The 23,018-nt window shown below is 49.1% G+C and overlaps 1 gene segment (V, D, J or C); it reads left to right on the forward strand.

The window, feature by feature from the left end:
• Positions 1-53: 53 nt before the first annotated feature.
• Positions 54-22,645, forward strand: LOC140896783 (Ig heavy chain C region, secreted form-like). The segment is given in 9 exon segments: positions 54-63; positions 138-446; positions 2,745-3,065; positions 3,364-3,683; positions 4,880-5,191; positions 7,867-8,196; positions 8,684-9,016; positions 13,417-13,530; positions 22,482-22,645. Coding segments are annotated over 9 exon segments (2,213 nt in total).
• Positions 22,646-23,018: the final 373 nt, after the last annotated feature.

Consider the following 23,018-nt stretch of genomic DNA (forward strand, 5'->3'; position numbering starts at 1 on the left):
CCCAGTGAATTGGCCACTGGGCCAGGCAGCCATCAGGCCACAGAGGGAGGTGGATGGACGGATGTAGGTAGATCAGTGGCCGGTTTTCAGAGTTTCCCCTTTTGATGGTTTCTCTCATATTCTCTTTCTTTTTCCAGCGACCCGCACAGCCCCCTCCGTCTTCCCCCTGGTTCCCTGCTGCAGCAAGACCGGCAATGTGCCCCCGGACACCAGCTTGGCCTGCCTCGTAACTGGCTATTTGCCATCGCCAGTGGACATCAAGTGGAATTCTGGCCAAGTGACCAAGGGGGTCAAAACTTTCCCAGAGGTGACGATGAGCAATGGGCTCCACACCCAGAGCAGCCTGCTGATCCCCTCCGACAGTTCCCGGCAGGGCGACCCCTACCAGTGCGACGTGACGCATCAAGGCACAGGGAAGACAGTGTCCGGGAAGTTCCCTCAGGAATGTAAGACATGCGGCGGGGGGAGGAGGGGGCAGCCAGGCTGAGATTTTCAAAGCGCCTAGAGGGTCTGGGAGCCAGTTAATCTTAATCCACATCCCGTAAGTGCCTTTGGAAAAATCTCGCCGTGCAAGAGTGGGGAAAGTTTGGCCCCATGTTGAAACACACTGAGCCCTGGTGCTTTGTCATTGCAGAACTCCCGCCCCCAGTGCCCCTCTCCGTGGGCCCCTGAATGAGGCAAACCTCAGGGTGAAATGCACCCCTGGGCAGAGACCTATGTTCCACGAAGGGGGAGATTTTTCAGCCCTGCCTAAAATATTTAGGTACCCATTTCCCATGGGAACGTGGCACGTAAATCCCTCAGGCACCTTGGGAAATCTTAGACACGCAGCTGGTCTGAAATGGCACCGAAGCCTCATGCTGCCCTTCTGTACAGGGGAAATCTTCGGCTCACTGCCTTACTCCCTCACCCTCACCCAAACCCAAACCCAGACCCAGACTCCTCCCACCGGGGGGGTAGAACAAAGCTCATTCGCTGCTTCAGTCCAAAGGCCAGGTTTGTTCACACACAAGGACTCAAAGCAAAACCAGTGGAACTCAGACCACAGGCTCGCAGCCACCCAGGGCCCCCCCAGCGTTCAGCCGGCTGGATGGGGAGCACACGCCCCCTTTCCCACTAGGTCCCCTTTCCCGCATGGTTCCTAGCCCTCCTGCCTGGTCCGCATCTAGAGATTTCCCCCTCAGGTGCTTTCCTCAGCACTGAGCCAGAAGCTTTCCCTTATATAGACTGCAGCAAGCAGCCCCATGAAACTCCAATTCCCAGCAACCACTGGCCCTAACGGGGCTACACCCCCTTACAAGCTAGCACTCGCTTACACCTCTTTGTCATGGAGCTGTGTGTGTTTCTTGCACTCCGGCTGTTCTCGGGCATCTTTTGAAATGGATACAACCCCAGAGCAGCAAACCTAGGCATTCTGGGGTCAGAACTTGAACGGGTGTAAATTGACTGATCTCCATGGAAGTCAGTGGCCCTGTGTCGACTTACATCACCTGAGCATTTGACCCTTTTTCTGTAGTCAGACACAGTCAGTCCTCTCCCAGGTTTTCTTCTGATGCCATGTCATGCTCTACAGCGCCACAGTCCCCCTTAAACAGGACATTAATTGAGGAAAAGAAGTTCAAACAAACACAGCTCAAGTTCCAGCTTTGTCCCTGCTGTTTACTAGGGAGAACACACTCCAGCAGCATGTGCAGAAAGAATGCACGGAGGCATTCAGTATTTGCCTAAATGATTTAAGGGCCCTGTTCCCATTTGTTTTAATCCCTTACATGGCTGTGAAGTTAATCCCTAGAGGCTGAATAAAGTATGCAGTGTAAACACAGCACAAGAAGGTGGGTTTTTGCCAGTGCTGGGAGGACTGTAGAATTAGCACTCTCTTGGGAAGGGGAGTGGGGATCTACAGAGAGTCACACTGGACTGTGTTTTCCTTTGTCATAAATATAAAGGGAAGGGTAAACCCCTTTAAAATCCCTCCTGGCCAGAGGAAAAATCCTCTCACCTGTAAAGCATTAAGAAGCTAAAGGTAACCTCACTGGCACCTGACCAAAATGACTAATGAGGAGACAAGATACTTTCAAAAGCTGGGAGGAGGGAGAGAAACAAAGGGTCTGTGTCTGTCTGTATGCTGCTTTTGCTGGGGATAAAACAGGAATGGAGTCTTAGAACTTTTAGTAAGTAATCTAGTTAGGTATGTGTTAGATTATGATTTCTTTAAATGGCTGAGAAAAGAACTGTGCTGAATAGAAGGACTATTCCTGTCTGTGTGTCCTTTTTGTAACTTAAGGTTTTGCCTAGAGGGATTCTCTATGTTTTGAATCTAATTACCCTGTAAGGTATCTACCATCCTGATTTTACAGAGGTGATTCCTTTACTTCTATTAAACGTCTCCTTGTAAGAAAACTGAATGTTTTTTCATTGCCCTAAGATCGAAGGGTTTGGGTCTGTGGTCACCTATGCAAATTGGTGAGGATTTTTACTAAACCTTCCCCAGGAAGTGGGGTGCAAGGGTTGGGAGGATTTTGGGGGGAAAGACGTGTCCAAACTACTTTTCCCAGCAAACCCAGTTAAAGTTTGGTGGTGGCAGTGGATCCAGGGGCAAAGGATAAAATTAATTTGTACCTTGGGGAAGTTTTAACCTAAGCTGGTGAAACTAAGCTTAGGAGGTTTTCATGCAGGTCCCCACATCTGTACCCTAGAGTTCAGAGTGGGGGAGGAACCTTGACATCTCCTGTCTCTGCTCTCAGTGTGTGGTTTGACAGTGCCACCCCAGGTTTACCTCCTAGTCCCCACCTGCGAGGAGAGTGCCATAGAGAGCCAGCTGGAGCTGGTTTGCCTCCTCCTGAGCTTCAGACCCGGGAAAACTGTCATGAAATGGCTGGTGAATGGAAAGGAGAGGAGCCCCCCCTACCCCGGCCTTTTCCTCTGCAATGGGCACAGATGGCTCCTACATGGGACAGAGCCGCATGACTGTCACCAGGCAGAGGTGGGGGACGTCTACACCTGTCAAGTGACCCACCCAGCAGTGGAAACAGAGCTCTCCATGCACAACGCCAGCAAGTGCTTGGGTGAGGGGCTATGCCTGTGCATGGTGGGGTGGAGAGTTACTCAGAAATCAGCCTTGCCTAAGGGTAGGTGGGACTGCACCTAGACACTAGTGTGGTGGGAGACAGGAGTACCATAGAGAAATTGATACTGTAGGTGGATGGGAAGAGAAAGAGATATAATGGGGGGATGGACGGATGAGATGGATACTACCAGTGTTCTGATGGAGGTGGATGGATAGATTAGATTAGATTTCGATAGTCTTTTTCTACCTTTCCACATTATTTATGCTGGTCAATGACATCTCTTTGCATTTCTCAGCCTGCCTCAGAAGTTCACATGACCCAACCATCTACTTAACCAAACCCTCCTATGAAGATGTCATCAAAATTCTGGTCATGTTACCTGTCTAGTTTTGGGTTATGACTTAGCAGCCAGCAGAATCGCATGGAAAGTGGATGGGCAAGTCAGCTCTGTGGCAAAGACAGAAACTCTCAAGAAGAACAGCAACGGGACCACCAACCTGGTCAGTTCTCACCCTGTGTCACTGGCCCAGTGGGGACAAGGCACCATATTTACCTGCAAAGTGACCACACTCTGTTCTGGAGAACTAACCCAGGACATAACCATGAGCAATACAGGTGAGTAGCCTTGGCATCTCAAAGGAAAAGGCAAACTCCAGTCATTGTTAATTGGGATTAGAGGGTGAAACTCACCCCGAACAAGTCCTAGGCAGCCTCTAAGTCCTAGGACTTTAGCGGAGCCCAAGTCCTTAGGACAGGGATGTATTGCAGGTATAATTATTATTTCTCCTATGAATCTTTCATTCTCTATCTCTCATTAATTTCCACTTGCACAGTTTCCCCAGTATTCCCTGCTTTAACGTTAATTTCCAGATTCTCCAAGAATTTCACTCTCTCTGCTCCCTGGGATCCAGCGACGTGGCCTGTTAGGGACTTAGTGTCCTATTTGTGACTCTGGTCTGATGTGCATATGTACTTCTTACCTCTGGAAATCAGGCTGGTGCTTGTTGCAGGCATCTGGTCTTTCAGGGATATTTCTGATGAGAATCTCTAAGTCTCCAGTGGAGTTAGGTGCCGAAATCCCATTGAAATACCCAAGGTGTCCAAGTCCCTTAGCCAGCCTTTGAAAAATCTCAGTTGTGTTGAATTTTGCTGTGAGCATTTGAAGGAGGGAAGAGGCTCCATCTGAGTGAGCAAATGGGTTGGTGACCCAATGTCATGATGATGCATGGCGGAGACTTGGGGTGAAGAGGAGATCGTGTGGTTCAAGGTTTGGGGTGAGGGTTCAGGTTTGGGACACAGGACTAGCTCAAAGACCCCTGCCCATCTGTGTTACTGTAAAACCAAGTTGAGGATAACGATTAGGATGATGATTATCTCGAAGGGGCTGAAGATGTCGATGACAATGAAGATGCTGAAGGAGAAAAAAAAAAAAGAACGTTAGAATGCTGGAGAAGATGAAGATAAGGAGGAAGGAAGGGAGGTGAAGAAGATGAATATGGTGATGGAGATGAAGATGATGATATTAAGTTGTTGCCGTTGAAGGTTGAGGATCTGGAAGTTCACTGTGCATTCTGCGGGGAAAGCTTTGGAGTTCAGTTGAGTCTTTGGGTGAAGATCCAAGCTTTTTGAGTTTCAAGGGAGATGATGCTCAAGGGTTGGGTTTTTATTTTGCCTGGTCTAGCTTCACACGTACCCTGAACAACTGCCCTCCCTGGCCCCTTCACACAGAGATAGCTGGTGGATCTAAGTCCTTAACTTAGACAGACAAACCAAGTCTTATTCTTTTCTTGCCCCTCTTCCTTTTCATTTAGGCATCCGTGAGAAGGAGCCCTCAGTCACTGTCTCCCAAGCCGACCACAAAGACATCTCCAGGAACAGAGTGTCCTTGACTCTCTTCTGCGAAGCTAGTCGCTTTTACCCTGAAGAGATCAGCATGTCATGGTTGAAGAATAACTCCCCAGAACTCAAGTCCAGTTACAGTGGCCCTGTGTCAGGAAATGGCACTTTCTCTGCCTACAGCATCCTGAAGGTTGAGCAAAGTCAAGGAGAAGGAAATTACACCTGCATGGTGCATCACCCAGCCATGGAAGCGCCCAAGAGGGTTGTGGAAAAGGTGTCCCTCGGTAAGTGGATTCTCAGAGGCAGGTATTAATTTGGGGATGTCCACACATGTATTTATCCCGTCCAGCCAATGGCATAAACAACTGAATGACTCCATGTGAGCCCTGGTGGGGGGAGGCGGGGTGGCAATGAAGGCATCATAATGGAGAAAGAGATCCGTCTTTGGTGAAACCAAGATTTATTGCAACCTGAGCTGGGTGGGAACCTCCGCTCCACTCCAGTGCAGGAGAGTGCCCTGTATTCCCAAGGCATTATCCAGTCTGAAATGCCCCAAGTAATGGGGATCCCACCCCACCCCTGGAGGAGATGATTCTGCAGCTTCATAGACCCCATCACCACTAACAGAATTGCAGGAAAACTGTCCTAACTGCAAGAGGGAATTTAAAGGAGGGTGCAGAATGTAATCTCATTGGGCTGTGATTTGGCCAAGACATTGGGATGGATACTCTTGCTCTTGGGGAAAGTTCACGGAAGACTTTCATGGCAGGGAGGTGGTTCACTGAAAAATTTCTTTCCTTCTTAACCATGGGATCCCCCTGGGAGTTGTTTGCTCCACACTTGGACATGGATTCCCAAGGTGGCTGATGTTAGGGGGCTTATTCCTTCACCCACTTACTTCCCTGGTCCTTCTCACATGAACAGAGAGCAACAATACCCGAAGTCCAAAGGTGCAAACAATTCGATGTTTATTGGGGTGAACTTCCAGCAAGCATGATTCCAGTTTCCTTCCTTAGTATCCTCCTTCCCAGCTCTGACACCACAGAGCCTTACACCTGTGTCCCTGTTCCCATTCCTACCCTTAGCCAAACATGATTCCAACTTCCTTACTCCCATTCCCTGTTCCCATCTCCCCCTTTAGCAAAACATGATTCCAATTTTCTTACCCCCATTCCCTGTTCCCATCTCACACACCCACATGCCCACCCCCACCCACACCCCGTCACTTCCTCATTGACTACAAATTATATAGTAAAACTTGAGTTCTGCTTAGCTATACCTTAACCAATCATTTTCCTGAAATTTAACTAACCAATCCTAACATATTGTAACATGATTATGTAACCAATTATATCCCACCACCTCAATTAGTTTACACCCAGCAAAATTAATTATACAGCAGACAGGAACAATCACAGAACCAGACAGAGATTATACAGACAAACAACAGCAAAGTGGGAACTATAATGACAAAACAATACAGAAGTGAGGATTTCACATCCCAGCTATTGATAAGTGAGTTCTTGCCAGACAGGATGCTATCAAACTAAGTTTCCTTTTACATTTTCTAGGCACTTCCCTTTCTCTGGAGGTGATAGGAATACAATCCTGTCCTGATAGTGCCTAACAGCCCAATAGCACCTTATTTCAGTGTGACTAGTTTGGGATGTGAGGAGGTGACCGTTCGCTTCCCAGCTTATGGCTGCCTCTGCTGCTTAGCCAAAGGCCTGAGCCTAAGCACAGGGCCTCAGACTGTCACAGTAAGAGAAGGCCCTTACACCAGCAGACAGTGGTTTTGATTCTTTCTTTTATACCTCTAGAACTAGCCAAGTGATAAGAATACACCTAAATTCTTAGAGTACAGGCCTTTGCAGACAGGCCTGAATATCTATATCCTAACAGCTGATTCACAATTTTGTCCTTATTGTCCCTTTTTATTCCTCAAATTTGTTGCTGGCACATTAGGAAAGTCTTCATGGATCTGCAGCCATGACAGGCACCCAATTAAAATCTGTTCTGAAGGAAAAGATGTGTTGGGGTGGGGCAGATTCCATATCGGATTCAGAAGCCCATGAATTCATTCAAACAAAGGAGAGAAACCTCTCAGCTCCATTGCCCCACAGTGGGGCTTGGACGTTCACTTTAGAAACTAATCTCATGAGCGACACCATGCATATTCTTCACACAACATTCAAGAGAGGACATTGTCCCTGGGTGCCAGGGCTCCCATCAGTCTGGGTTTCCCTGCTGAGATTTCTAAAGTGATTCGAGGTCTCCCCTCCTCCATCGGCTTGCAGTGGGAGTTGCGGGACTCATGTCTTGAGGGACCTCAGCAGAGCACAGGTGTGAAATATAAATGGCCCTTCTCCCTGTGCAGAGGGTAGGGTTTAGGGAACACAAGTTCTGTCCTGAGCTGTGGGTGCAGTGTGGGGTCTAGTGGTTAGAGCAGGAGGATCTGGGTGCCAGTCATGACCATGGGCAGGTCATTTGTCCTGTGTACCAGCTGCCATCTCTGGGAAAGGGGAATAAATGCATTGAGCTCAGGTGGGTCATCAAGCTCATGAATTTCTGGCTGGAAGGACCCAGAGTTGAGCAACCATGGCAGGTCTGTCCCTGGCCATGTTTTCCGCAATGGGGCTTTCTCCCAACAAAGCTGGAGACCTTCAGATTTGCTCCTGGCACCGAGAGACCCAAATAAGCATAATTGGACCCAGGAATCCCAATCTCTCTGTTGGTTGGAAAATCTCAGCCATTTTCCCTGCTGCTCCATAAGATGAGGGTCCTGCCCCTTCTACCAGGGACCCCAGTGCCCTATTTCCACCTCCAGTGACCCTCAGCCCCTTTCCCAAACAGCCCCTGGGCTTTGCGCCCCTGAGAGAGAGGCACTCAGTTACCACCTCATGCCTGTTGAAATATTTGCTCACCCCAGCCCTCAACGCTGCCTCCTGCCCCCCACCAGGTGTCAGCAACTGTAATCGACACCCTCTGGAGGTCTCTCTCCTTCCCCCTTCCCTGGAGGACCTCTACATAGGGCAGAACGCCACCATTAGTTGTTTGGTGAGTGGCATGGAAACCCCTGGCAGCCTGGAGGTCTCCTGGAACCGGGGTAGTGGGGGCCCGTTGGCCGTGGTCTCCAGGGAGCCAGTGCTGCAGGAAGATGGCACCTACAGTGCAACCAGCATCCTGCGGGTGTGCGTGGAGGAGTGGCAGGCGGGGGAGGAGTTCACCTGCACCGTGAAGCACCAAGACATCCCGTCGGCCATTGTCAAGAGCATCCGCAAGAGTCACAGTAAGAGCTCAGCCTTTCCCCTGTAGGGGGCGCCAGCTGCCATCCGGCTGCAGGCTTGGGAGAGTGGCTGGCTCAGGATGTGGGGAATGGGACACGGGACCTTCTGTCTCTAGCTGTGATCCGGCTTGAGGTCTTTGGGACTGGGAGTCACAGATTTGTGGTTGGGATGAAACAGACAAATTTATGAGACAGAAGGGGACAGAGTCAGGACTCCTGGGTTCTTTTTCTGTCTCTGGGAGGGGAGTGGGATGTCGTGGGTTAGAATAGGGAGACTGGAAGCCATGAGTCCTGAGTTCTAGCCCCTTTTCAGGGAAGGTATTTGGATCTGGTGGGTTAGTGTGGGCCGAACTCCTGGATTGTATCCATGGGTCTGGGTCGGGAGTGGGGGGTCTAGTGGGATATAGCAGGGTGATGAGGGTGGGGGGTGGTAGCCAGGACTCCTGGGTCCCAATCCTTCGCATCAACCCTTTGCTGTTTCTCATGGCAGTGGTTTCCCTCCGGGCCCCTTCTGTCTACATCTCCCCTCCTCACGCTGAGGAGCTGGCTCTCCGGGAATCGGCCACCATCACCTGCCTGGCCTCCGGCTTCCGGCCCAGAGCCATCTTGGTGACATGGACCCAGCAGGACCGGCCCGTGCCCCAGGAAGCCTACACCAACATCGGCCCCGTCCGGGAGGCCGGGAAGGAGGAGCGCTACTTCATCTACAGCAAGTTCAATGTCTTGGCATCTGAATGGGAGCGGGGGGACACGTACGCCTGCGTGGTGGGGCACGAGGGTCTGCCCATGACCTTCGTCCACCGGAGCGTGGACAAAGCCTCCGGTAAACCCACCGCCGTCAATGTCTCTGTGATCTTGTCCGATACCGACGTCACCTGCTACTGAGGAGCAGAGCCGCGTGGGCTCCTCACGGCGTATCTGAGATGGCCAGGGAACCTCGTGGGCTCTGGGATTCCTCTTAGCCTGTGTGTAAAGCTGTGGGAGCTCTGGTGTACAGAGCGTGGCTGTGTGTGGAATATGCCCAAATAAAAATGCAGCATGCCAGAGTTTGTGATGAAGGGTGTGTCTTCTGGCGGAGACTGTCTCTGTGTCTCATCCACACTTCTTCCCACAATATCTAGATGTATCCCCCCACCTTTCTTTCTTTCTTTCTTTCTTTCTTTCTTTCTTTCTTTCTTTCTTTCTTTCTTTCTTTCTTTCTTTCTTTCTTTCTTTCTTTCTTTCTTTCTTTCTTTCTTTCTCTTTAGCCATCCTCTTTTCCTTATGGATTGTCTACGTCAGTTCATCCTTCCACAGGATCTATCCATCCATCCTACCCTCTGCAGTACCTGTCTCGTTGATTGCACAATATCTGTCCATCCATGCATGCAAAATTATGCAATCTCCTCTCTGCATCCGTCCATCCTCATGCAGTGTCATGTTTCCACCTGTTCATCCCTCTGCAGGGAGTTGCTATCCATCCATTATTATTCATGATATTACAGCTCCTAGATCTCCTGACTGATGTCAGGGCCCCATTGGATGGGTCCTGTATGAACACACACACAGCAAACGTCCTGGAAGCAAGGAGCTGATATTTTGGCACAAAAGGATTAAAATTGTTAAGCTAAAATGGAACGAGACACCCAACTCCCATTCAATTGTGAGTTTATTTCACTGGCACCTAATTTCCTAAGAGTCCTTTAAAGTCCCCAGCCCAGGTGGCTTGTCTCAGGTCACACTGTAGGTCAGTGGGAGAGGTGGGAATAGAGCCCTGATCCCCCATCTCCAAGACTTGTTTCGTAACTATTGCACCTGTCTCACAATGTAGCCCTAGCCACTCTGGCGTGAGAAGCCTTAGGAGATGCATCCTCACTTGACCACATAAGGTTAGAGGCAGAGCGCCCAGGAATCTGGTTTTATGTGTTTAGGGAGTGAGGTGGGAGGGTGAGACTGAGTTAGGAGCCTTCATTCCTCCCAGCTCTGTCCCTGGATGTATAAACATGGGGGTGGTGTGCAGGGGAAGTGATTTCACCTCTGTGTACGGGGTTAGGGAGACCGATACTGGAATACGGCATTCAGTTCTGGAGTCAACACAGGGTGACAGTCAGAAAAGGTAACAATGGTAGGAACCATTAGGAAAGGGACAGATATTAAGACGGTAAATCTCATAATGCCACTGTATAAATCCATGGTATGCCCACAGCTTGAATACTGCGTGAAATTCTGGTCACCTCATCTCAAGAAAGATGTATTAGAAATGGAAAAGGTACAGAGAAAAGGGACAACATTGATCATGGGGATGGAACAGCTTCCGACTGAGGAGAGATTAGACAGGCTGGGACTTTTCATCTTAGAAAAGAAATGACTAAGGGGGATATGACAGAGGTCTATAAAATCATGGCGGGTGTGGAGAAAGTAAATCAGGAAGTGTTATTTTCCCCTTCACATAATACAAGAACCTGGGTTCACCCAATGAAATTAAATGGCAGCTGGTTTCAAACAAACACAAGAAAGAACTTCTTCACACAACAGAGTCAACGTGTGGAAGTAGTTGTCAGGGGATGTTGTGATGGCCCAAAGTATAAGTGGGTTCAAAAAGGAAATTAGATAAGTTCCTGGAGGATAAGTCTGTTAAAGGGAACCCATGAGCACAGAGTGGTGTGGCCTAGTGCCCATGGTGAATATATCAGCCCTGAAGTGCAGGACTTTGTTTTCTTGGGGCTAGAGTCAATATAGCAGCCCTTGAGTGTAGGGGAGTGTGGCCTAGCGGCCAGAGTGAATAGAGAGGACCTCAAATGCAGGGCAGTGTGGTAATGGCCAAACCCAGGGGCTGTCACCGGAGGGGATGAGGCAAGGGCAGTGGGACACGGGCTCACCTGAGCGCTCATCTAGTCCCGGCCCCTGCACTCACGGCAGGACTAAGTATTATCTAGACCGCCCATGACAGGTGTTTGTCTAACCTGCTCTTAAACATCTCCAGTGATGGAGATTCCACAACCGCGCTAGGCAATTTATGCCAGTGCTTCACCACCCTGACAGGAAGTTTTTTCTAGTGTCCAACCGACCCCTCTCTTGCTGCAATTTAAGCCCATTGCTAATTGTCCTACCCTATGAGGTTAAGGAGAACAATTTTTCTCCCTCCTCCTTGTAAGAACCTTTTATGTTCTTGAAAGCTGTTATCATGTCCCCTCTCAACCTTCTCTTTTCCAGCCTCAACAATCCCAATTTTTAATCCTCCCTGAAAGCTCATGTTTTCTAGACTTCTAATCATTTGTGTTGCTCTTCTGTGACTGTCTCCAATTTGTCCACATCTTTCCTGAAATGTGGCACCCAGAACCGGACACAATACTCCAGTTGAGGCCTAATCAGCACGGAGTAGAGTGGAAGATTGTTCCTTCCCAAGTGGAGTACTTTGCATTTGTACTTATTGAATTTCATCCTTTTTACTTCAGACCATTTCTCCACTTTGTCCAGATCATTTTGAATTTTAATCCTAACCTCCAAAGCACTTGCAACCCCTCCCACTTGGTATCATCCACAAACTTTATACGTGTGTTCTCTATGCCATTATCTAAATCATTGATGAAGATATTGAAGAGAACTGGTCCCAGAACTGATCCCTGCGGGACCCCACTCACTATTCCCTTCCATCATGACTGTGAACCACTGATAACTACTCTCTGGGAATGGTTTTCCAACCAGTTATACACCCACCTCATAGTAGTTCCATCTAGTCTGCATTTACCTAGTTTGTTTATGAGAAGGTCCCATGAGACTGTATCAAAAGCCCTACTAAAGTCAAGATATACCATGTCTATCGCTTCCGCCCTATCCACAAGGCTTGTTCCCCTGTCAAAAAAAGCTATCAGGTTGGTTTGACACGATTTGTTCTTGACAAATCCACGCTGTTACTTATCACCTTGTTTTCTTCTACATGTTTGCAAATTGATTGCTTCATTATTTGCTCCATTATCTTTCCGGGTACAGAAGTTAAGCTGATTGGTCTGTAATTCCCCAGGTTGTCCTTATTTCCATTTTTATAGATGGGCACTAGATTTGCCCTTTTCCAGTCTTCTGCAATCTCCTCCAACTTCCATGACTTTTGAAAGATAATCGCTAATGGCTCAGATATCCCCTCAGTCAGTTCCTCGAGTATTCTAGGATGTGTTTCATCCGGCCCTGGTGACTTGAAGACATCTAACATGGCTAAGTAATTTTTAACTTGTTCTTTCCCTATTTTAGCCTCTGATCCTACCTCATTTTCACCGGCATTCACTACATTAGACGTCCAATTGCCACCAACCTTGTTGGTGAAAACGGAAACACAGAGGTCATTAAGCACCTCTGCCATTTCCGCATTGTCTGTTATCGTTTTCCTCCCCTGATTGCAACATGCTGACCTTAGACGGGTGGGAGATACCACTCCCTCCACCTCCCTGGGTCACTTGCTACCGGGCTTCCTGAAGCTGCAGTCCATATCACTTTGGGGTCTGCGAGCTCCTCGGAGCAGGTATTTCCCTGTGACTCCGACTCCAGCTGGTCAGCTGAAGGCAAGAGGTCCCAGGTCTGTGTCTCGAGATGTCCACCTTCCACAGGCAAGGGCTGTAATGGCTCCTGGGTTGGAGCCTCGACCAAGTGTCCTTCCTCCTTGGCGGTCAGTGCAGAGTGAGCTGGCCTGCTCTTCTTCCTACCAGCACAGCATTTGGAGCTTGCTTAGCATGGTGTGAGGTGAAGGACTTCCTCCACCCCTAGGGTGTGATTAACCCTTTCCTGGCTAGTGCGGGTATGCACACCCTGCCACAGGCACAAGATCTGGAAGGGAAGCATTGGAATGAACTGGCATTGGCTGGGAAGACGCCGCTGTTGGATGGGGGGTGCATGGCCCCATTGAGCTATGCATTGGCAGGTCTCAGCCCAGCTCTGTTGCTGGCCTGGGGAGGGGAATCGCATGCTCGGGGACAGGCATGTCGTGCCGCTGGCTGGGGTTTGTATAGGAGCCAAAGGGCGTGAAATTTAATGGAAATTGGGGCTGAAATCCCTGAGGCTGCTGTGAGAATTGCAGCCTGTGACGGGGGGTCTCCATCTGCAGCCTGCCTGTCTCCCCTGGCAGGGAACCCTCTGTCTCTGGCCCTGGACAGGGATCTCCTGCCAGAGCACAGATCGGAGCTCCCTGCTGTGCCCACTCAGCTCCCTGGGTTAATGAAGAGGCCTCTCTAACCGGCACATTTGTCTCATCCCCAGCTCCTCACTGCCTAGTGGAGGACCAAGGCGTCTCTGTTGAAGGAGGAGAGGAGGAATCTGACGGTCTCTGGACACCTGTTGCCTTCATTGCTCTTGTCATAAATATAAAGGGAAGTATAAAATCCCTCCTGGCCAGGGGAAAAATCCTCTCACCTGTAAAGGGTTAAGAAGCTAAAGGTAACCTTGCTGGCACCTGACCAAAATGACCAATGAGGAGACCAGATACTTTCAAAAGCTGGGAGGAGGGAGAAAAACAAAGGGTCTGTGTCTGTCTGTGTGATGCTTTTGCCGGGGACAGAACAGGAATGGAGGCTTAGAACTTAGTAAGTAATCTAGCTAGGTATATGTTAGATTCTGATTTCTTGAAATGGCTGAGAAAATAGCTGTGCTGAATAGAATGAATATTCTTGTCTGTGTGTCTTTCTGTAACTTAAGGTTTGGCCAGGGATTCTCTGTGTTTTGAATCTAATTACCCTGTAAGGTATTTACCATCCTGATTTGACAGAGGTGATTCTTTTTACTTTTTCTTGTATTAAAGTTCTTCTTGTAAGAAAACTGGTCACTTTTTCATTGTTCTAAGATCCAAGGGTTTGGGTCTGTTGTCACCTATGCAAATTGGTGAGGATTTTTACCAAACCTTCCCCAGGAAGTGGGGTGCAAGGGTTGGGAGGATTTTGGGGGGAAAGACGTTTCCAAACTATGTTTTTTCAGGAACCCAGATAAAGTTTGGTGGTGTCAGTGGAAGTCCAAGGGCAAAGGGTAAAATAGTTTGTACCTTGGGGAAGTTTTAACCTAAGCTGGTAAAAGTAAGTTTAGGAGGTTTTCATGGAGGTCCCCACATCTGTACCCTAGAGTTCAGAGTGGGGAAGGAACCTTGACATGGTGGCAGAGCGGTGGGATTAAGGCAGAGTAGTTAACCTCCTGCAGGGAAATTCTCAAGTTTTCACAGACCTAAGAGCAACTAGAGGGGATTTCCACCTATTTGTCTGAATACAAAAGTGTTAGTTTTTGGGTTTTTTAGGATTTTAATTTTTTTTTTGGACAAGGAGCACAGATTTGAAAAGGAAATTTTTTCCTTTGGGCTGCTAGAAAGCAGGTATCCAACTGGAAATCGTTGGAAGCTTTTTTGCTTTGATTTGGGGCCAGAGCAGAGACAAAAGGAATTGTTTTTTTCTGTAGGCTGACAATCACTATCAGAGAATAGGTATCCTATTCCAGCACAACACAATTTTACAAGCTAAGTTTTGTTCCTTTTATTTCTAAACCTCGGGTGTAAAGTTAGTTAAAAACAGAGAGGTTAGGATGACAGACTCCATGGCTCAACAAAAGCTGGAATTAGCCAGATTTGAGGCTGCTGAAAAACAAAAGGAACATGAAAGACAGATAGAACTCATGCGGATGGAGAAGGATGTACAGGAGGCTGCCCACAGGAGGGAGATGGAGGCAAGGGACAAAGAGATGGAGGCAGCGAAAGAGGCAGAACACCACCAAGCGGCTGCTCACAGGAGAGCTATGGAAGCAAGGGATAAAGAAATGGAGGCAAGGGCCAAAGAACTGGAGGAGAAGGAAAAAGAGAGGAAGCATGTGGAGGAGATGGAGAAGGTAAAGGCTCAGCAGAATATACCAACAAACCCTAGCAATCCTTCTCCAGGTACCACTTCCCATCCCAGAAAGTTCCCCACCTACAAGGCAGGTGATGATACTGAGGCCTTCTTAGAAAACTTCGAAAGGGCCTGCCTTGGGTACAGCATCTCTACCGACCAATACATGGTGGAGCTGAGGCCGCAGCTCAGTGGACCCTTAGCTGAGGTGGCGGCTGAAATGCCTAAAGAACACATGAACAAGTATGAACTGTTTAAATCCAAGGCGAGAGTCAGAATGGGGATAACACCCGAGCATTCTCGTCGGAGGTTCAGAGCCCTAAGGTGGAAACCAGATGTGTCATTTACCCGACATGCCTACCACATTGTGAAACACTGGGATGCCTGGATATCAGGAGCAAGTGTTGAATCTCCAGTAAATTTGCCCTTCCTAATGCAAATGGAACAATTCTTAGAGGGTGTTCCTGAGGAAATAGAAAGATACATCCTAGATGGGCAGCCCAAAACTGTAATCGAGGCAGGAGAGATTGGAGCCAGATGGGTGGAGGTGGCAGAGAAGAAGAAAACTGGTCGCAGTTGGAGCGGAGACCAGAAGGGACCACCCCAGACCACACCCTATTACCGGGGGCCGCCCAAAGCCCCACCTACCTCCCAAAGAACCCTCCAGACCCCTTATCATCCCACCACCCCGTTCTCCAGCAACCCACCTCGCCCCGGTGACCCGTCAGCTGGACGATGTTTTAAATGTAACGAGCTGGGGCATGTAAAGGCCAACTGCCCCAAGAACCCCAACAGATTAGAGTTCATTGCACCGGAATCACACCAGAGATCTGCAGGCCCAGATACCTCCCAGATACCCTTGGAGCGGAGGGAAACTGTGAGTGTGGGCGGGAAGAAGGTCACCGCGTGGAGGGACACCGGAGCACAAGTGTCAGCTATCCATGCTTCCTTAGTGGACCCCAATTTAATCAACCCAGAGATTCAAGTGACAATTCAACCCTTCAAATCCAACTCTTTCAATTTACCTACAGCCAAGTTGCCTGTCCAGTACAAGGGTTGGTCAGGAACGTGGACTTTTGCAGTCTATGATGATTATCCCATCCCCATGCTGTTGGGGGAAGACTTGGCCAATCATGTGAAGCGGGCCAAGAGGGTGGGAATGGTCACCCACAGCCAGGCTAAACAAGCCGTGAGGCCTAGCTCTGTTCCAGAAACTTCTATCAGGACCCGGTCAGAGGTGATGGACCCGGACCCCAGGCCAATGTCTGCAACAGCAGTAGTGGATCCAGTCCCAGAGACCCAGACGGAACCAGTCCCAGAACTGGAACCAGCGGAACAACCAGCACCGGACCCATTGCTAGCACTGAATCCAGTACTTGCAACCTCAACACCAGAGAGCCCCACTGAACCTGAACTGGCAGTAGCCGATAACCCTACACAAGAGGCTCAGCCGGAGCCTTAACCCCAACATAGTGTCCCAGTGGAGAGCGGTTCACAGTCAATGGAAACAGCCCCATCCCCTACATCGCTTCCAGAGGGACCAAGCCTAGGTCCACAATCCAATGAGGAACTGATGTCTCCAGCATCAAGGGAACAGTTCCAGACCTAACAGGAAGCAGATGAAAGCCTCCAGAGAGCTTGGACGGCAGCACGGAGCAACGCTCCACCTCTCAGCTCTTCTAATCGATCCAGGTTTGTTGTAGAAAGAGGACTTTTATAGAAGGAAACTCTTTCTGGTGGACACCAGGAAGACTGGCATCCTCAGAGACAGTTGGTAGTTCCAACTAAATACCAGGCCAAGCTCTTGAGCTTAGCCCACGATCATCCTAGTGGCCATGCTGGGGTGAACAGGACCAAAGACCGTTTGGGGGGGTCATTCCACTGGGAGGGAATGGGCAAGGATGTTTCTACCTATGTCCGGTCTTGTGAAGTATGCCAAAGAGTGGGAAAACCCCAAAACCAGGTCAAAGTCCCTCTCCAGCCACTCCGCATCAGTGAAGTTCCATTTCAGCGAGTAGCTGTGGATATTCTGGGTCCTTTTCTGAAAAAGACACCCAGAGGAAAGCAGTACATACTGACTTTCACGGATTTTGCCACCCGATGGCCGGAAGCAGTAGCTCTAAGCAACACCGGGGCTAAAAGTGTGTGCCAGGACTTGCAGACATTTTTGCCAGGGTAGGTTGTCCCTCCGACATCCTCACAGATGCAGGGACTAATTTCCTGGCAGGAACTATGGAAAACCTCTGGGAAGCTCATGGGGTAAATCACTTGGTAGCCACTCCTTACCACCATCAAACAAATGGCATGGTGGAGAAGTTTAATGGAACTTTGGGGGCCATGATACGTAAATTTGTAAATGAGCACTCCAATGATTGGGACCTAGTGTTGCAGCAGTTGCTCTTTGCCTACAGAGCTGTACCACATCCCAGTTTAGGGTTCTCCCCATTTGAACTTGTATATGGCTGTGAGGTTAAGGGGCCATTACAGTTGGTGAAGCAGCAATAGGAGGGATTTACACCTTCTCCAGGAACTAACATTCTGGACTTTGTAACCAACCTACAAAACACCCTCTGAACCTCTTTAGCCCTTGCTAAAGAAAACTTACAGGATGCTCAAAAAGAGCAAAAAGCCTGGTATGATAAACATGCCAGAGAGCGTTCCTTCAAAGTAGGGACCAGGTCATGGTCTTAAAGGTGCTCCAGGCCCATAAAATGGAAGCATCGTGGGAAGGGCCATTCACAGTCCAGGAGCGCCTGGGAGCTGTTAATTATCTCATAATTAACACCTCCAACCTCCCACCTCCAACCGAAAGCCTAAAGTGTACCATATTAATTGTCTGGAGGCCTTTTATTCCAGAGAATTAAAGGTTTGTCAGTTTACAGCCCAGGGCGGAGAGGACGCTGAGTGGCCTGAAGGTGTCTACTACGAAGGGAAAAGTGCTGGTGATGTGGAAGAGGTGAACCTCTCCCTGACCCTTGGGCGTATGCAGCGACAGCAGATCGAGGAGCTGTGCACTAGCTACGAGCCGACGTTCTCAGCCACCCCAGGACTGACTGAATGGGCATACCACTCCACTGACACAGGTAATGCTCACCCAATTAAAGTCCAACCTTACCGGGTGTCTCCTCAAGCTAAAACTGCTATAGACCGGGAGATCCAGGATATGTTACAGATGTGTGTAATCCGCCCCTCTGGCAGTGCACGGGCATCTCCAGTGGTTCTAGTTCCCAAACCAGATGGGGAGATATGTTTTTGCGTGGACTACCGTAAGCTAAATGCTGTAACTCGCCCAGACAACTATCCAATGCCACGCACAGATGAACTATTAGAGAAACTGGGACGGGCCCAGTTCATCTCTACCTTGGACTTAACCAAGGGGTACTGGCAGGTACCGCTAGATGAATCCACCAAGGAAAGGTCAGCCTTCACCATACATCTCGGGCTGTATGAATTTAATGTCCTCCCTTTCGGGCTGCAAAATGCACCCGCCACCTTCCAAAGACTTGTAGATGGTCTCCTAGCGGGATTAGGAGAATATGCAGTCTCCTACCTTGAGGATGTGGCCATATTTTCGGATTCCTGGGCAGAACACCTGGAACATCTACAAAAAGTCCTTGAGCGCATAAGGGAGGCAGGACTAACTGTTAAGGCTAAGAAGTGTCAAATAGGTCTAAACAGAGTGACTTACCTTGGACACCAGGTGGGTCAAGGAACTATCAGCCCCCTACAGGCCAAAGTGGATGCTATCCAAAAGTGGCCTGTCCCAAAGTCAAAAAAACAGGTTCAATCCTTCTTAGGCTTGGCCGGATATTACAGGTGATTGTACTGCAATACAGCCAAATCGCCGTCCCACTGACAGACCTAACCAAAAAGAAACAGCCAAATGCCGTTCAGTGGACCGAAGAGTGTCAGAAGGTCTTTAACCAGCTTAAAGCGACACTCGTATCTGACCCTGTGCTAAGGGCCCCAGACTTTGACAAACCGTTCCTAGTAACCACAGATGCGTCGGACCGTGGTGTGGGAGCAGTTTTAATGCAGGAAGGACTGGATCAAGAATTCCACCCTGTAATGTTTCTCAGCAAGAAGCTGTCTGAGAGGGAAAGCAACTGGTCAGTCAGTGAAAAAGAATGTTACGCCATTGTCTACGCTCTGGAAAAGCTACGCCCATACGTCTGGGGATGGCGTTTCCACCTGCAAACTGACCATGCTGCACTACAGTGGCTTCATACCGCCACGGGAAATAACAAAAAACTTATTCGGTGGAGTTTCGCGCTCCAAGATTTTGATTTCGACATCCAACACATCTCAGGAGCTTCTAACAAAGTGGCTGATGCACTCTCCCGTGAAAGTTTCCCAGAATCAACTGGTTAAAATCGTCCTTGAGATGTGGAAAATATTGTTAGTCTTTATGTACTTGGTAGTATATTTAGAGGTGCATGTGTCTTATTAACTCTGTTTTTTCCTAGAGCTCCAGGAAGAAATCACAGCCAGCGTTTCACCCTAGCTGAGATTTGGGGGGCTTGTCATAAATATAAAGGGAAGAGATAAATATAAAATCCGTCCTGGCCAGAGGAAAAATCCTCTCACCTGTAAAGGGTTAAGAAGCTAAAGGTAACCTTGCTGGCACCTGACCAAAATGACCAATGAGGAGACCAGATACTTTCAAAAGCTGGGAGGAGGGAGAAAAACAAAGGGTCTGTGTCTGTCTGTGTGATGCTTTTGCCGGGGACAGAACAGGAATGGAGGCTTAGAACTTAGTAAGTAATCTAGGTAGAGATGCGTTGGATTCTGATTTCTTGAAATGGCTGAGAAAATAGCTGTGCTGAATAGAATGAATATTCTTGTCTGTGTGTCTTTCTGTAACTTAAGGTTTTGCCTCGAGGGATTCTCTGTGTTTTGAATCTGATTACCCTGTAAGGTATTTACCATCCTGATTTTACAGAGGTGATTCTTTTTTTCCCTTCTATTAAAAGCCTTCTTGTAAGCAAACTGATTGCTTTTTCATTGTTCTAAGATCCAAGGGTTTGGGTCTGTGGTCACCTATGCAAATTGGTGAGGATTTTTACCAAACTTCCCCAGGAAGTGGGGTGCAAGGATTGCGAGGATTTTGGGGGGAAAGACGTTTCCACACTACATTTTTTCAGGAACCCAGATAAAGTTTGGTGGTGTCAGTGGAAGTCCAAGGGCTAAGGGTAAAATAGTTTGTCCCTTGGGGAAGTTTTAACCTAAGCTGGTAAAAGTAAGTTTAGGAGGTTTTCATGCAGGTCCCCACATCTGTACCCTAGAGTTCAGAGTGGGGAAGGAACCTTGACAGCTCTCTTCCTGCTCAGCCTGTTGTACAGCGCCGGCATCACGCTGCTTAAGGAAACAGCAACAGCATGGTCCTGTCACTGCTTAGAGCAACAACCAGTGCTGAAGAATCGATCCCACGCCATCAGCATGCAGCCAGCCGCCAGCCGCGGGAACTACTTAGTCACCCACATTCAGTGATGAAATTCAATAAGGACAATGCCAGGTACTCCACTTAGGAAGGAACAATCAGTTGCACACACACAAATGGGAAATGACGGCCTAGGGAGGAGTACTGCCGAAAGGGATCTGGGGGTAGTAGGGGATCACAAGCTAAATATGAGTCAACGATGTAATACTATCGGGGAAAAAAATGAATTCTGGGATGTATTAGCAGGAATATTGTAAGGAAGATATGAGAAGTAATTCGTCTGCTCTACTCCGTACTGATACGGCCTCATCTGGAGTCTTGTGTCCAGTTCTGGGGACCATATTTCAGGAAAGATGTGGAAAATTTGGAGAAAGGCCATAGGAGAGCAACAAAAATCATTCAAGGGCTAGAAAACATGAGCTGTGAGGGAAGATTGAAAGAACTGCAGAAGAGAAAACTGGGGTGGCCTGGGCGGGGGAATGAGATTATAACATTTTTCAAATCTACAAAAGGTTGTTCTAAAAAGGAGGGTGAAAAATTGTACTCGTTAACCTCGGAGGCTAGGACAAGAAGCGATGGGCGATAATTGCAGACAGGGCGGTTTAGGTTGGACATTGGAAAAACCTTCCTTACTGTCAGGCTGGGTAAATACTGGAACAAATTGCCAGGGAGGTTGTGGATCCTCCATTGTTGGAGGTTTTTAGGAGCAGGTTAGAGAAATACCTGTCAGGGATGGAATAAGTATGACTTAGTCCTGCCTCAGGGCAGGAGAGGGGACTAGGTGAGCTGTCGAGGTCTCTCCCTGTCCCACAGCTCTATGATGTTACGGTTGTCAGAGGCTAACACCAAAGTCAGGAGTTAGAGCCCAGCTTTAGGAACAGGTTACCTGGAGAGAAGAAAGCCTGGGTGCAGGACAGCAGCTGGGCTGGACCCAGACGGGAAGAAGGCAGGAGCTGGGCTGGACCCAGAAGGGAAGAAGGCAGGCGCAGGGCTGGAACAAGCAGTCACAGCTGCTATCGCAGCCCTGGGGAAATTCTTTGGGCAGCTGCTTAACTTCTGCTGGGCTCATGAACCGGGCTGCTGAGTCTGCCAAGCAATCAGGGGGGAGCCAATCAGGCAGCCGGCTCCAGGCCAGGTGCGCACGTCAGGTTGCCTGGGACTCGCTCTGCTGCCAGCCCTGATTCCTGACAGTGACCAACGATCAATGAGAGAGAATCAGGAATGATTACTTATTAATAATCCACCACCCGTCATCACTAATTAATGAGCTCCCATCAAGGTTAATGCGGCAGTGATCAATAAATGAGAATCAACAGTCTATTATCAATTCCAATTGTTTATCACTGAGAAATCAATAATCATGGATTGGCTATCCCTGGTCAGTACCTAGTGATCTGTACTTAATGCTGAATAGCCATTAATCTGCAATTAATTATCAATAATCAACACTCACAGATCAGTAATTAATGTTAAAGAATCGAGGATCAAGCATCAATACGCTGCTAATAATTATCAATTGATAAGAATCACTTGTCAATAATGAGGAATTAATGATCAATGACCAAAAATGAATGATCCCTAATTAAGAAGCAAGAGGAAATGTTCCAAGAGCAAGGCTCAATGAGCGTCAATCAATAAGCACTCAGCTGTGACCTCCAAGGATCAGTGGTCGGGCCCAGAAGCACAAAGGGCCAGAGGTGCCCGTGAAGCCGGTTCTGTGCCGGGCCGCGTTGCAATGGGGCTGGTACCAGAAGCAGGGAGAATCGGCGGAGGCAGCTGCGGCTCCCCAGGGACTTGGTGTGCGGCACCCGGTGGGCAGTGGCCGTTCCCTGAGGCGGTTTGGCAAGGCTGGTGTCTCTGTCTGGAAGATGAGCTCCAGCTCAACCCAGACATCCTGGCAGGATGCAGGCGTGGCTGGGCGAGGCTAGATGGTCCCAAGGGTCCCTTCTGGCCTTGCTCTCCCAGCCGAGGATGCTGCCCGTGAGCGGCACCGGCTGAACCCCTCTGCTCTCTGTGTCCCACAGGTGCGGTGAGTGCCCGGCTCCGGGCTCCTAGGAGGGGACAGCACTGCTTCGTCCTCTTCATTCCCTCCCTCCATCTTCAGCCCTCCCGGGCTCCGGCCCCCTCTCCGGACACCGGGAAAGACCATGTTCCACAGCAGCGCGGAGGGCGCGACAACGGCCGCTGAAGGGTCTGAGCTCCGCAGAACCCAGAGCAGCGAGGGCAGAGTCCTTCCCCGACGTCCCCGTGGGGCAGCCCATGCTAGAGCTTGAGCTCAGCCCCGTGCCCCTCAATCCTCCACCCCCATCCCACGGCAGGGACTGGATTTCCTTGTGTGTGTGTGTGTGCAGGGCTGTAGTATCCTGAGGTCTGGTCAACGTGGACTCTGGCGAGGGAGAAGAGTCTCATTTGATCCACCGTTTAACTTGCAACTTACACGGGAATTGTGTGTTTGATCGAAAATAGAAGAAGTTAAGAATTGGTGGCTGCATTTCAGGGTGGTTTGGGGGGATTTAACCAAGGAGAACGGTACCCACTGTATGTCCCAGCCCCGTCTACGC

This window comes from Lepidochelys kempii, chromosome 13 (assembly GCF_965140265.1).
Source record: "Lepidochelys kempii isolate rLepKem1 chromosome 13, rLepKem1.hap2, whole genome shotgun sequence".
Taxonomy (NCBI): Eukaryota; Metazoa; Chordata; order Testudines; family Cheloniidae; genus Lepidochelys; species Lepidochelys kempii.